General features: G+C 51.1%; 1 protein-coding gene across 1 annotated transcript in view; it reads right to left on the minus strand.

The window, feature by feature from the left end:
• Nucleotides 1-15437, minus strand: part of DDHD1 (DDHD domain containing 1) — a gene marked incomplete in the record, with an annotated part of 92031 nt that overhangs the window by 65216 nt on the left and 11378 nt on the right. The window contains 2 exon segments of the mRNA XM_077466655.1: nucleotides 2247-2342; nucleotides 6159-6335. Coding sequence (XP_077322781.1) covers nucleotides 2247-2342; nucleotides 6159-6335 — 273 coding nt within the window.

Here is a 15437-nt window from a genome sequence, read left to right on the forward strand (position 1 = left end):
AGCTCCTCCTTTACCCAGCTCCTCCCTTCCTCCACGACCCAGCTCCTCCCTTCCTCCACGACCCAGCTCCTCCACGACCTAGCTCCTCCCTTCCTCCACAACCCAGCTCCTCCTTTACCCAGCTCCTCCCTTGCTCCACGACCCAGCTCCTCCACAACCCAGCTCCTCCCTTGCTCCACGACCCAGCTCCTCCCTTACCCAGCTCCTCCCTTCCTCCACGACCCAGTTCCTCCCTTCCTCCATGACCCAGCTCCTCCCTTGCTCCTTTACCCAGCTCCTCTTTTACCCAGCTCCTCCCTTACCCAGTTCCTCCCTTACTCCACGACCCAGCTCCTCCTTTACCCAGCTCCTCCCTTGCTCCTTTACCCAGCTCCTCTTTTACCCAGCTCCTCCCTTACCCAGATCCTCCCTTCCTCCACGACCCAGCTCCTCCCTTGCTCCCCGACCCAGCTCCTCCTTTACCCAGCTCCTTCCTTGCTCCACGACCCAGCTCCTCCTTTACCCAGCTCCTCCCTTGCTCCACGACCCAGCTCCTCCTTTACCCAGCTCCTTCCTTGCTCCACGACCCAGCTCCTCCTTTACCCAGCTCCTTCCTTGCTCCACGACCCAGCTCCTCTCGTGCTCCACGACCCAGCTCCTCCTTTACCCAGCTCCTCTCGTGCTCCACGACCCAGCTCCTCCTTTACCCAGCTCCTCTCGTGCTCCACGACCCAGCTCCTCCTTTACCCAGCTCCTCCCTTTCTCCACGACCCAGCTCCTCCTTTACCCAGCTCCTCTCGTGCTCCACGACCCAGCTCCTCCTTTACCCAGCTCCTCCCTTTCTCCACGACCTAGCTCCTCCCTTGCTCCATGACCCAGCTCCTCCTTTACCCAGCTCCTCCCTTGCTCCACGACCCAGCTCCTCCCTTCCTCCACGACCCAGCTCCTCCCTTCCTCCACGACCCAGCTGCTCCCATCAATTCCTCCACGATCCAGCTCATCCCTTTACCGAGCTCCTCCGTTCCTCCACGATCCAGCTCCTCCCTTAACCGAGCTCCTCCGTTCCTCCACGACCCAGCTCCTCCCTTAACCGAGCTCCTCCGTTCCTCCACGACCCAGCTCCTCCCTTAACCGAGCTCCTCCGTTCCTCCACAAGCCAGCTCCCCCCTTCCTCCATGAGCCAACGATCCAGCTCCTCCCTTTACCGAGCTCCACCGTTACTCCACGACCCAGCCCCTCCGTTACTCCATGACCCAGCCCCTCCGTTACCCAGCTCCTCAGTTACTCCACGACCCAGCTCCTCCTTATTAGCTTTGTCACCATTTTTTAGACTCTCTCCATTTCCAGCACATCATTCCTGAGTACTGGAGACCAGAAATGGATGGAATACTCGAGAGGCCAATGGACTAGCATTTTATAAAGTGGCAGAATTATTTTATCTCTGGAGTAAATCCAAATTTTTAATGCACGCTAATAAGTTTGCTGGCTTTGCTTGCTGCAGCTTGGCATTGCATGCTATTGCTGAGCCTGTCATCTACTAAGGGCCTGCAGGTCTCTTTCTCCATCCTGGAACCCCCCAGAGGTTCTCTCCCCCTAGAGAGTAACTTGCATTTATATTTTTAGTTTACAAGTGCATTACTGGAGTAGTAATGTAGGGTATTGGCAAAAGGCACCAGAGTGGCCAGCAGCACTGACACAACTGAAGCGTCCAAAATTAGTAGGCCCCGGAGGTCCACAAGAGCAAAAGTTCCATCACACCACCCACAGGAACAGAGAGGGTTTCATCTTTTGCAGGCGGTCATTATTTTATTGGGTTAGTGACTGATCAAATCCCAACAAGCGATCTTCCATAAGCCACAAATTCCCCCGCCCCCCTCTTTGATGGAAATGGAGAGGAGACCCAGAGAAGTAGCCTAGGGTGACAACACTGCTCCTCCATAGATTGATGAGAGAGTGTTGTCACCCTAAAACAGGAAGGGTGTTACTGGCAGAATCACCATGTCATAAATAAAAAAGGTAAAAAACAAAAACCCAATGCAACTAATTGGGTTTATCATGAAGACTCCAACATGTCTACCTAAAGAATTGGGGGCCCCTCCAACATTACAGGTGACCCAGACAATGCCGGCTCCAGATTTCAGAGACCGGTGTCCTCTGGAGATCATAAGCCGTGAGACATAAGACTTCCTCCAGTGTGATCTACATCTATACAGCGGCAGTACAAAGCATCTAGGAAAGTATCTACGAGGCGTCTAAGGTTACCGTACCTTCGTAACGCCTTCTCTTGGCGCATGGGGCGCCTGTGCTCTCGTTATATCCTCTCCAACTGAACAGGAAGGGGAGGGAGAAGGGAGGAGGGGCAACTAGCAAAGAAAGGAAACTTTACTCGTCTCTGGACCAAGAACTTTGAGAGCAACACAAAAAGGTTATACAACATGCGATTATCACACAACATTCTACAATGGGACCGTTAGTACAGCCTCCAGTCCCCGGGGGCTGATAACAAATCTAATGGTTAAAACAGGAGAAAGACCAACTGAAGAGAACTCAAAAATCAACAAAATTTTTCCTCTAGCTAAAGATTAGTGAAAGTTAAAAAGTTAAAAGAATTACATTGTTGCAACTTGTACCAACTATATATTGACCATATCTGTCGGATCCCCGTAGAACAGGGGTCTCAGTTTGGCGGCCCTCCAGCTGATGCGAAACTACAAGTCCCATCATGCCTCTGCCTCTGGGAGTCGATAACGGTCGTACTTGCAATGCCTCATGGGAATTGTATTTCTGCAACAGCTGGAGGGCCGTCAGTTTGAGGCCGCTGCCGTAGAAGCTGGAAACTCCTGTATAGACACCACTACTACTACACCGCTACTACATTTATCGCCACTAGATTCAGTGTCCTCTGCTGAAAGGCTGCCCTGCTGCCATCTGAACACAGAAGGGCGGGTGCTGGGCATGGGCACCATTCATCTTCTATTTTTCTCAGTGAATGCAAAGCACTCTCTCATTGGATGAGGTGGGGCAGTGACATAAAAAAAAACAAAAAAAAGTCACCAGAGAACATTCCGCATTGATTGATTGAGGAAGTGCATCCAGCGGCGAACCTCCTGTGCTCACAACGCAGCAGGGCATCTGCTCTGCACAGGACCAAGAAGCTGGTGGAGATAACTGTAGTAGCGGTGTAGCTCTAGAGTAGTAGCAGCAGCAGCGATGTAGTAGTGGTGTCTACCAGATTGATTTCCAGCTTCTAGGGCAGCGATGGTGCACCTCGGCACCCCAGATGTTTTAGAACTACATTGCCCATGATGCTCATGCACTCTGCAGTGTAGGGGAGCATCATGGGAAATGTAGTTCCAAAACATCTGGGGTGCCGAGGTTCACCATCACTGATCTAGAGGAATCCCACAGGTCTGGTGGATACATAGTTGGTTGAGGCTGGAACAATACAACAATCTCCATGCCTAGAATTCAACTTTAAGATGCTACAAACATATCTTTTGCTGGAAAACCTGAACAGACGAAGGGTTCATTCTACGGCCAAACCCAAGACAATGGTTGCTCAAGTAGAGACGCTGACTTGACCTGACTGCCAGAACAGTCGAATCCTCCAGGCAAAGACCATGTGACTGCTGACTTGGCACTGGTCACATGACCAGCCTTGGCTCTATTTCCAGCAAAGGGTAAATTGGCAGCATCTTTAAACAGATTTGTGGAATGCAAATGAATGAGGAATATTAAATTAATTTGGTAAATTTTAATGCAGGATTCAGAAGCCGGTCAATCCACCTAGGAGCCGGTGAACACGGGGCATCCATTGGCAACAGAAGGAGCCGGTGAACACGGGGCATCCATGGGCAACCGAAGGAGCCGGTGAACACGGGGCATCCATACTCAACAGAAGGAGCCGGTGAACACGGGGCATCCATGGGCAACCGAAGGAGCCGGTGAACACGGGGCATCCATACTCAACAGAAGGAGCCGGTGAACACGGGGCATCCATGGGCAACCGAAGGAGCCGGTGAACACGGGGCATCCATGGGCAACCGAAGGAGCCGGTGAACACGGGGCATCCATGGGCAACCGAAGGAGCCGGTGAACACGGGGCATCCATGGGCAACCGAAGGAGCCGATGAACACAGGCGTCCATGGACTATAGAAGGAGCCGGTGAACACAGGTGTCCAGTGACTATAGAAGGAATAAACACGGGCGTCCATGGACTATAGAAGGAGCCGGTGAACATGGGCATCCATGGACTATAGGAGGATAATGATGTCCACCCACTCTGAGGAATTTACTTATTAATGATTTAGTCTAAAGATGGATCCGAGTCTCATAATATCGCCATAAAAAATGAAATCTTTATAACGATGACCGCCATATTGGAATAAAAAAAAAAAAAAAAAAAAGAAGAGGGACAGTCCAGCCAAAATGTGACAAAATGTTTAGAGGTGCCCAACCCAACTAATATCTGCCAGGGAACCCAGAAGCAGCGATGAAGATCTCCACACATCCATCTATACAGCCTTTGTGAGTCTCCCTCATGGACTGGAAATTTCTGAAACTGGACTCCATTGGAGAGCAAATTTAAACTTTTGCATGCAAAGGTCCAACGTAAAAGAAGAGACCATAAAGCAGTTACTACACGTATGTTAGACAGAAATGCCTCCATAGAGTGTCCCTCTGAAATGAATTTCACTTCATTACTGGGGTTTGAATTCCCCGACTTCAGGGTTAAGTCCGGCCAACGAGAGCGCCTCCTATTGGCCAACAAAGTTGTGCTCATGGTGGTGGAGGAAGTTTACCTGTCAAGTCAAACTGCTAGGACCCAAGTAACCCAAAGATCAGAGGGGTGCACAGACAGGGACTTTGTTCCCAACAAAGACAACAGAAGGACCGTGTGGTGTGTGCCGTCCGGCAGGACTTCTACATTTCAAATATTTGAATGAATCTGATCAGGTAATTAAAGCGTTCCAATGAACTAAAGACGAGGCCCTTTATAAATCCCTATGTAGTTTCTTATACGCCCGAGGAGCCCTCCTGACCATAAGTGCATGCCATGCTAATGCCTCAACTGCTACCCTGCCTCTGAGGAACTAAGCCACTCCCCCTGTCTGCTGTCAGACTGGTCCGTTTCTGGAAGGGTGGAGCTTAGCTCAGAGCCGTAATTGCGACCTAAATGAGAACATGGGTATTATGGGGGTGCACATATGCCCCAAGAGGTTCCCGGACAAAACAACGGGGCAGGAAGAGACTCGGACCATTTTAGGATAATTATTGAAATCTGACTTTTGGGTGGACTGTCCCTTTAAGGATTCTGACCCACCTACATGACATTCTAGTGATTTAGTGACCTATATGCAATCCCATGTGATCGATCCACCAGGGGAACCAATAACAGCATCAGTTATCATTTAAGGCAAAACTGGTCTAAAAAATGCCAAAAGGTGAGAAGAGGCTGGAGGGGCAGAACTTTGGGGTTCCTGGAAGAACCGGCTGGTATTTCAAATGGATCCTCGTGTCCCATGAAGCCTCCTATTTTTAAGCCCCGCCCACTGATGCTAAACCCCGCCCCCTGTCATTCAACCACCAAACGCCAGAACTTCTAAAGTATGAAGCTTTAGCATTTGATAGGTAGATGGTAGAAGCATCGGAAGGGAACTTGGAGAGAAGTGGAGGTCCTACCGATAGACTGGCCTCATAAACCACAGGGACCTATTTGAAGACTTGTAGGGGCCACACTGTGCTGAACTAGAGTTATGTTACTTTTGGCACTTTTTATACCAGATCAAGTTCAATTTTCACCATCAACAAAATTTGTTTCATCAAAAGAGGAATCACAGAAAGAACTCGGCTGAAGCCAAAACCTCCCCATAGGAGATCCGATTCACATACAATTCATTACTAGATACATAGTAACCAAGCGGGGTCTATTGATCTCTATAGGTGCGTTTTGGGAAGGGATAGGTCGGTGCAACGTCAGCATTTGTTTCTTTTGTGCGTTCGTTTTCAACGTATTGACAGGCGCCACCATTGACTTCTATGGGCCTCCCAACGCAGGTTCTTTCCTATTGATTGGACAGATCTCAGCCATTGGGTTCCCTGGTCTGGCCCAACCAGCCAAGTTCTTTCTGATGGATGCAGAGCGGGGGGGGGGGGGGGGGGAGGGGATGTCTCTCACCATCCTTGTGGTCCACCACCGGCTTGGACACCTCCAGGTCGAAGTTGTCGTGCATCTTCTGCCCCCGGAAGCAGTTCAGATGTTCCTGCTCAATCAGGTTACCTTCGTCTTCTTCCAGCGGCTGCCAAGTACCATCGATGAACCACTGACCGCGCATCACCGGGATCTTATCCGCCTCTGAAAAGACAAGAGCAGAAAATATAGAAACAAAACTGACAGAAAGACCCAAATCTACAACCAATACTTGGGGAAGGATCTCTGCCGGGTTTTCTACCCCCCCCCCCTCCCCCGCTACGGAGACTCAGCCTCCCCCGAGATAGACAGTGGTGGGAAATCTAAAAAAGGTGGCAGTTGTCACCAAAACAGGAACACAAGGGAAAGCTTCTTCTGGGGACAACCAAGAAGAGTTCCTCCTCAAATTTTCACCGTCTGACACAAATGAAACAACTTCGTAGAGCTAAACAAATTCTCAGGCAAAATAGATTTGAAAGTCAAACTAGAGAATTTGTCTCCTTCATATCGATTTCAAAACGTCATCGAATATCTGGGCGGCAAGAAAATAAACCTCAGCAGGGGGAGGGGCTGAGAGCGTCCTCCGTCACGGTCCACAGAAAAACCTCAAACTGAACGCGAATCCCGGAATTCTGTTCCAATCTGATTGAATAGAAGACACCCGTACACCCGCTGTGCCCATTATGAGGGGTTCCCACCATCCCTGTGCTGAGTTCCCGGGTCTGTACACCCGCTGTGCCCATTATGAGGGGTTCCCACCATCCCTGTGCTGAGTTCCCGGGTCTGTACACCCGCTGTGCCCATTATGAGGGGTTCCCACCATCCCTGTGCTGAGTTCCCGGGTCTGTACACCCGCTGTGCCCATTATGAGGGGTTCCCACCATCCCTGTGCTGACTTCCCGGGTCTGTACACCCGCTGTGCCCATTATGAGAGGTTCTCACCATCCCTGTGCTGATTTCCCGGGTCTGTACACCCGCTGTGCCCATTATGAGGGGTTCTCACCATCCCTGTGCTGAGTTCCCGGGACTGTACACCCGCTGTGCTCATTATGAGGGGTTCCCACCATCCCTGTGCCGAGTTCCCGGGTCTGTACACCCGCTGTGCCCATTATGAGGGGTTCCCACCATCCCTGTGCTGAGTTCCCGGGTCTGTACACCCGCTGTGCCCATTATGAGGGGTTCCCACCATCCCTGTGCCGAGTTCCCGGGTCTGTACACCCGCTGTGCCCATTATGAGGGGGTTCCCTCCATCTCTGTGCTGAGTTCCCGGGTCTGTACACCCGCTGTGCCCATTATGAGGGGTTCCCACCATCCCTGTGCTGAGTTCCCGGGTCTGTACACCCGCTGTGCCCATTATGAGGGGGTTCCCTCCATCTCTGTGCTGAGTTCCCGGGTCTGTACACCCGCTGTGCCCATTATGAGGGGTTCCCACCATCCCTGTGCTGAGTTCCCGGGACTGTACACCCGCTGTGCCCATTATGAGGGGTTCCCACCATCCCTGTGCTGAGTTCCCGGGACTGTACACCCGCTGTGCCCATTATGAGGGGTTCCCACCATCCCTGTGCTGAGTTCCCGGGTCTGTACACCCGCTGTGCCCATTATGAGGGGGTTCCCTCCATCTCTGTGCTGAGTTCCCGGGTCTGTACACCCGCTGTGCCCATTATGAGAGGTTCTCACCATCCCTGTGCTGAGTTCCCGGGACTGTACACCCGCTGTGCCCATTATGAGGGGTTCCCACCATCCCTGTGCTGAGTTCCCGGGTCTGTACACCCGCTGTGCCCATTATGAGGGGTTCCCACCATCCCTGTGCTGAGTTCCCGGGTCTGTACACCCGCTGTGCCCATTATGAGGGGTTCCCACCATCCCTGTGCCGAGTTCCCGGGTCTGTACACCCGCTGTGCCCATTATGAGGGGTTCCCACCATCCCTGTGCTGAGTTCCTGGGTCTGTCCACCCGCTGTGCCCATTATGAGGGGTTCCCACCATCCCTGTGCTGAGTTCCCGGGTCTGTATACCCGCTGTGCCCATTATGAGGGGTTCCCACCATCCCTGTGCTGAGTTCCTGGGTCTGTACACCCGCTGTGCCCATTATGAGGGGTTCCCACCATCCCTGTGCTGAGTTCCTGGGTCTGTACACCCGCTGTGCCCATTATGAGGGGTTCCCACCATCCCTGTGCTGAGTTCCCGGGTCTGTACACCCGCTGTGCCCATTATGAGGGGTTCCCACCATCCCTGTGCTGAGTACCCGGGTCTGTACACCCGCTGTGCCCATTATGAGGGGTTTCCACCATCCCTGTGCTGAGTTCCCGGGTCTGTACACCCGCTGTGCCCATTATGAGGGGTTCCCACCATCCCTGTGCTGAGTTCCCGGGTCTGTACACCCGCTGTGCCCATTATGAGGGGTTTCCACCATCCCTGTGCTGAGTTCCCGGGTCTGTACACCCGCTGTGCCCATTATGAGGGGTTAATTTTGTTTTATTGAAAATCTTACAAACAACAACTTATATACAATAAAAACATAATAAATAAATAAAAACATATTTACAAAATAATTGAATATAATTATACAAACCAGAAAGAACAAGAACAAAATAAACAGTGCAAAAACAAATTGCGCACAACATAATCCCTATGGGAGAGCCAGACTAAGGAACATCACCGTCACCATGCATGTAGCCTTTTATCAAAATTGTATTTGATCTGAAAATCTAAGGGAGTGAAAGAAGAATACAAAGAAAGCCGCACACCACGAGATCAACAGGCAGCCGCTACAGAGTCCTGATATTCCTCCACGCCTTTATCCAGGCCTCCTGCTGCCACCGGTCTTTCTCAAGACCCCGAATCTTCCCAACCTCACCCAGAATGTTCTGCACCACCACTTCCACAGGGAGGATTTTACCCCGTAAGGATACCTGACACCGTGCACTCCACGTGAAATAACGGACTACTAAACTAACTAAAAAAAGTGTTTCCAAATCATAATCCCGACGAGTCTGGAAAGCCCCATACACCCACTCTGCATAACTCATATGGGGGAGGAAGGGTATACTCAGAGCCCTCCCCACCCTCTTGTACACCTCTATATTAAAAGGGCACTGAAGTAGAAAGTGATCCATGGACTCCACCACTCCTCCACACTCCACTCTCGGGCAGCCCCGATCACTCATGGAAAGAAACTTCAAGTTGCCCTTCACATATAGTTTTCCATGAAAGGCAAGCCAAGCCTGATCCCTAAACTTCATTGGGATTCTCTCCAAATTAATCAACCGCAAACCCACCCCCAAAACCAGGCTTGGGCAATCCCTCAAGGCCAGTGGCTCGCAAAAAACAGAGCTCATGATCCGCTTCTCAAGAAGTTTCCTTGGAAGAGATCTGACTTCTCCTGCCGTTACTTGCCACTGCCGAAGCATTTTCAAACACGGGGCAACATAAGCCGGGAGCTTATCATGCTTGACCCTCAGGCTTTTCACTGGCCCACCATTTTCCCAGTCTCGCAGAAAGGGCCTAAACCAGGACTGGAAAATACCAACCCACCCAGGCGGTCTCTCTGCCAACATGTTACCAAGATTGTACTTCACAAACATCAGAGAGAAAAAGACTACAGGGTTGATCATCCCTAGACCACCCTCCCGCCTAGAAAGGTAAGTCACATTCCTTTTGACAAGGTTTATTCTGTTCCCCCATAACAGCTGGAAGAAACAAGTATAGACCCTGGTATAGAGAGAAGCTGGCAAAACGCAAACAAAACTGACATATAGAAAAATCGGAATCAGGTAAGTCTTGATCAGATCAACCTTTTCCCTCAAGGAAAGCTGCCAACCTTTCCAGCTTGCCACCTTGGCATCGGCATTCTCCAGCCTGTTCACCCAATTTGCATGACCATAGTCACCTGGGCCAAATTCAATGCCTAGAACTCTAATTTTTTGCTGGGGCTCCGGGAAGTCATCCGGGAGAACAAAGCTCTCACCTTCCACGCCCATCCAGAAAGCTTCACACTTGTCCTGGTTGACCTTTGAACCTGATGCCTCTGAATACTGCGTTATCACTGAGACCACTCCTGCGCCTCCCCAGTCCCAGAAGACAAAAACAGAAACATCATCAGCATAGGCCACAACCTTCAAAGGAGGCTCACCAGCGATGCCCAAAGGTACCCCACACAATGGCCCATTCTCCAGCCTTCTGACGAAGGGGTCGATTGCAAATGCATATAACAGAGGACTCAATGGGCACCCCTGACGCACACCTGAGCCAACCACAAAGGGTTGCCCGACCCAACCATTAACTAGCGGAAAGCTTTCAGCCCCTTTGTACAAAATCTTGAGCCAATCAATGAAACCCCCCCCAGGCCATATCTGCCAAGAAGGAGCCATAAGTACTCATGATTAACCCTATCAAAGGCCTTAGCCTGATCCAATGTCAGCAAAAATTTACCCCAACCAGCAGCCCTACAACGCTCCAAGGCCTCCCGGACGGCTAACACTGCTGAGAAAGTGCTTCTACCATGGACCGAACAGTGCTGGTGGTGGGATAACAAACTGCCTGCCACTGGCGATAATCGCCAGAAAAAAATCTTTGCCAGTATCTTTCTATCGACATTAAGAAGGCTAATGGGGCGCCAATTCTCAATAATCGAAGGATCTTTACCCTTTGACAGAAGGATCACTGCAGATTGCCTCATGGAGGGAGGGAGAGAACCCTCCTGCAAACAGCTATTAAAAACCTCCGCAAGGTAGGGAGCCAGGATCGTCTTAAAACATTTATAAAACTCAGCTGTCAACCCATCTGGCCCTGGCGTTTTCTTGATGGCCAGTTTATCAATAGCCTGGACTACCTCATCTGCAGTGATTTCATCTGTCAAATTCATCAAAGGAACATTACTCTCCAGTCCTGGTGTAGAGTCCAAAAAACCCAACATCCTTGTCCGATCAAGGTTCCTTCCTCCCAGGAGATCGGCATAGTATGACCTGACAACCTCCAGGATCCCTGACCTAGACTTCGTCAGGGAGCCCGTACTGTCCTTCAGGCCATGGACCGTCTTAACTGCTACGCTCTGTTTACAGTTCTGGTAAGGGTCAGGCGAATGGTATTTCCCGTAATCCCTCTCCTGAACCAAAGAGGCGTGCCGGTCATATTCATGTCTCCTAAGGAGGAGCTTCACCTCAGAGATCGCCCCAGAATCTCCTCATTCGAAACAAGACGGTCAAGTTTCCTCCGCAAACGCTGGTAGGTGATATACTTATCTCGCTGCTTCTTTCTTCCTATGGCCTTGAAAAGCCTAACAGTCCGCTGTTTTACAAGCTCCCACCATTCTGACTTGCTGTTGCAAAAGTCTAGGATCGTTACCTGTGCTTGAAAAAAGTCCTCAAAGGATTGTCTTACTCTCTCGTCTTCCAGGAGGGCCGAATTCAATCTCCAGATACCCCTCCCCCTAGGTGGCATGTCTGAGGCATTCAGAGTCACAGATAGAATACAGTGATCAGAAAACTCCACTGCCCGGCACACAGGTGCCGAAAAAGCAGAGTCTTCCCTTTAAAAAAAACCTATCTATCCTACTCTGACTACTACCTCTCTGAAAGTGAACCCGTGCTGTCTGGGCAACGCTTAATGTGCGCATCTACCAGACCTGCTTCCCTAACTATCGCATTGAGAAAAAGGGTGTCATAGCCCAGCTTATCTCTGAAACCTCTCCTGTCTTTAGACCTAGTAATGGTGTTGAAATCACCTCCAAAGATAACCTGCTGGGCCGTAAAAAGAAAAGGCTTAATCTTTGTAAAGAGGCATTTCCTGTCCCACTTCGTCTGGGGACCCATAGATGTTAATCAGGCGCAAGTCCTGCCCCCTACAGAGACGTCCAAGACCATGCATCTCCCAATCTCTACCTCAATTACCCGCCGGCACGTTACCATACCAGAAAAAAGGACTGCAACCCGCTGTAAGGCTCGGCCGCAAGAGACCAAAATGAGGGACCACGTCTCCACTCCTTCTTTGCCAGATGTATATCAGCCAGACTACTCAGATGGGTCTCTTGTAAAAAACAAAATGTCAGCATCAAACTCGCTGAGCAAAAATAAGGCCATATGACGAGCGCTTACTGATCTCAAGCTGGCAACATTAATGGTTGCCACTTTTATCGGAGTGGGAACTGCCATTAGGGTAATTGAGGCAGACGTTTCTTAGCCTGACTACTCCCTCTGCCTGGAGAACCAGCACGCTTTGTTGCGCCCTGGCACCCATCATCCATGGAGGACGCTGAACTGAACGAGTCCCAATCATCATCATCATCATCGTCCGACAGGACCTTAAACTTATTTTCCAAAGGCAAAACTACAGGATTTAAGGGAACTGAACCCCTTTTTTTCCTTCTTTTGCCCCTCCTCCTCCTATCCTCCAACCACTCCATATCATCTTTGGATAAACCACAACCAGCCTCCCCACACCTATCCTCCCCTTCAACCCCCTCCCCCCCACTCTCCCTTCCCTTATCTACCACCAGGCCAGGCTTCCCACTATTTTCCCCACTCCTCTGGCCCCCACGATCTGCAATAGGAACCCTGCAGCGTCGGGGGAGGGGACTGGCACCACACCTGATGCACCAGCCTCAGCACCTCTTGCTGCCTCTGCAATTTTAGAAGACACAGAAGGATTGGAAACAGAAGGATTGGACACATTCTTGGCAACTGAAACTTTACATACAGGCTGGGCGGACACAGACACATTGGGTACTGGCACAGACTGGGAGGACACAGACACATTGGGTACTGGCACAGACTGGGGAACCACAGACTGGGGAGACACGGACCCATTGGGTATGGGCACAGACTGGGGAGACACAGACACATTGGGTATTGGCACAGACTGGGGAGACACATTGGGTATGGGCACAGACTCCGATGGAATCACAGGCCCTCCAGCTGATGAGCTCTGTGCATCCTCCATGTCCAGACGGAAAAACTCCCTCATGAGCTCAGGCTTATTGTGCATTGCCTCAGGACACTGACTATAAGGATGTCCCACTGCATTGCACAGATTACATCTTATAATGTTACAATCCTTTGCCAAATGTCCTATACCCTGACACAGGGAGCACTTCATCACTGGACAGGAGGATGCAAGATGCCCTTTATCTCCACATTTATTGCAGAGCTTTGGCTGGCCCGGGTAGAAGATGGTCAGCCTGTCCCTCCCCAGGAAAGCTGAGGATGGCAGATGCTGGACGACATTATCAATAACCTTTAGTTTCAGCTGCACAGACCATCCCCCTGTCCATATTCCCCGATCGTCCAAAATCTTTCTCAGGGGGCTCAGGACGTCCCCATACCTCCTCAACCATACAGTCAGATCCCCTTGGGGTATAGATTCATTGCGCACAAGTATTGTCACCATCTTAATGAGGGGCTGGCGGGATATAAGTTTGGGGATGAGCCCTTTCCAGTCCGGCAGGCCCCTACACACGTGTTCAAACTTCTCCCAAAATATGTCCAGAGACTCGGGACGGATAAAGGACAAATCATATTCATAGGAACCTGCCGGACTGATCAGGGGCGAAGATATCCGCAGGCCTAAACCCCATCTGCAGGATTTTATCCACCACCACCCTCCTATGTGGGGGGTTTCCATCGCCTTCCCATTTCAATTGTACAACATTCCTCCTTTTAAACAGGGAGAAAGATAAAACGTCCCCATGCTCCTTCCCTGCTTGTTCCCCCTTCCCAGATCCTGTGGCAGCAACACCAGCATAAGTTTTTCTTCCAGCTTTTGCAGTCTTGTCCTCAGATACATTCAAACCTGCTGGCAGAGAGTGTGAATCAGCTGGGATAGCAGTCTTCTGATTAGCAGGACCCACCCCCTCCCCCGAACACTCAGCTTCAATCCTGGGAGCCGTCACAGTCTTGGCTGCTGCAGACTCCTGGAGAGCTGTAGTACTACTGCTCCCAGCATCACCTCCACCATTCACAGGAATAGCCGCTGTGCCTGGTCCAGGCAAAGTCACTGTATTGTCCATGGACCTCTCTGCAGACTGAAGCTGACAGTTATTAGCAGATGTTATTGCTTGCTGTACATTGTCTATGGGTCTGGGCTGACTGTCTGCAGTACCACAACCCTCAGCAGGCCCATTGTTATTAAAGATCCCACCATCCTGCACACACACAGTACCCTGCACCTGCTCTCTCCACAGGACTTTCTTTCACAGGGCTGGGAACGGTGTCCATCTTCTCCTCACCTTCCTGGGGAGCTGAATCTGGACTGGCCTCCAGTTTGTTGATCAAATCCAACATGTCAGAACCTTCAACCTCCTGCACGGATGTTCCACATTGCTGGGGAGGGAAGGGGACAGAGGCCTCCGCCATTGAGGGTTCAGCAGGTGTCTGAGATGTTGAAGAGCTGGGCTCATCCTCCGGGCCCACTTTCTCACTCTCTGCTTCCATCTCCTCGCTCTCCATGCAGGAAGAGGCTCCTTTCCTCATTTGATTAAATCGCTCCTCATTTTTATATTTTTCTTTAAAAGCTCCACTATTCTCCTTCAGAGAACTCACCAATTCTTTCTGCTTCCGCAGAGCTTGTTCAGGTCCTTCAATTCAGGCCTCAGAGCCGGTCTCTTCTTACTGAAGACTTTGGCACAAAACTGCTTTTTCTTTTTAAATTCAGCTTTCAAGCTCCCAACTTCTCCTCTTCCTTCTCAATCCGCTTCAGCGTTTCCACAATCCTCCGTCTAAAGGAAGACAGAGATTCATCCTTCCTTGGGCCAGGCCCAGAATCTTCCGCAGGTTGAGGCCTATCCAGGGGGCCCCCGCCAGGGTCCTCCCCAGGATCCAGCATCCTTCCTGGGGCAGAGGAGTAACTCTAACCCCTGGTCTCTGGAAGCACAGGAGCAAAGGAACTAGCAACCTCTCACCTCGCTGTCAAGGAGAGGAATGGCAGTTTCCCACCATCCCTGTGCTGAGTTCCCGGGTCTGTACACCCGCTGTGCCCATTATGAGGGGTTCCCACCATCCCTGTGCTGAGTTCCCGGGTCTGTACCCCCGCTGTGCCCATTATGAGGGGTTCCCACCATCCCTGTGCTGAGTTCCCGGGTCTGTACACCCGCTGTGCCCATTATGAGGGGTTTCCACCATCCCTGTGCTGAGTTCCCGGGTCTGTACACCCGCTGTGCCCATTATGAGGGGTTCCCACCATCCCTGTGCTGAGTTCCCGGGTCTGTACACCCGCTGTGCCCATTATGAGGGGTTCCCACCATCCCTGTGCTGAGTTCCCGGGTCTGTACACCCGC

This window comes from Lithobates pipiens, unplaced genomic scaffold (assembly GCF_037356315.1).
Source record: "Lithobates pipiens isolate NorthernLeopardFrog02 unplaced genomic scaffold, aLitPip1_a1.2 Scaffold_37, whole genome shotgun sequence".
NCBI lineage: Eukaryota > Metazoa > Chordata > Amphibia > Anura > Ranidae > Lithobates > Lithobates pipiens.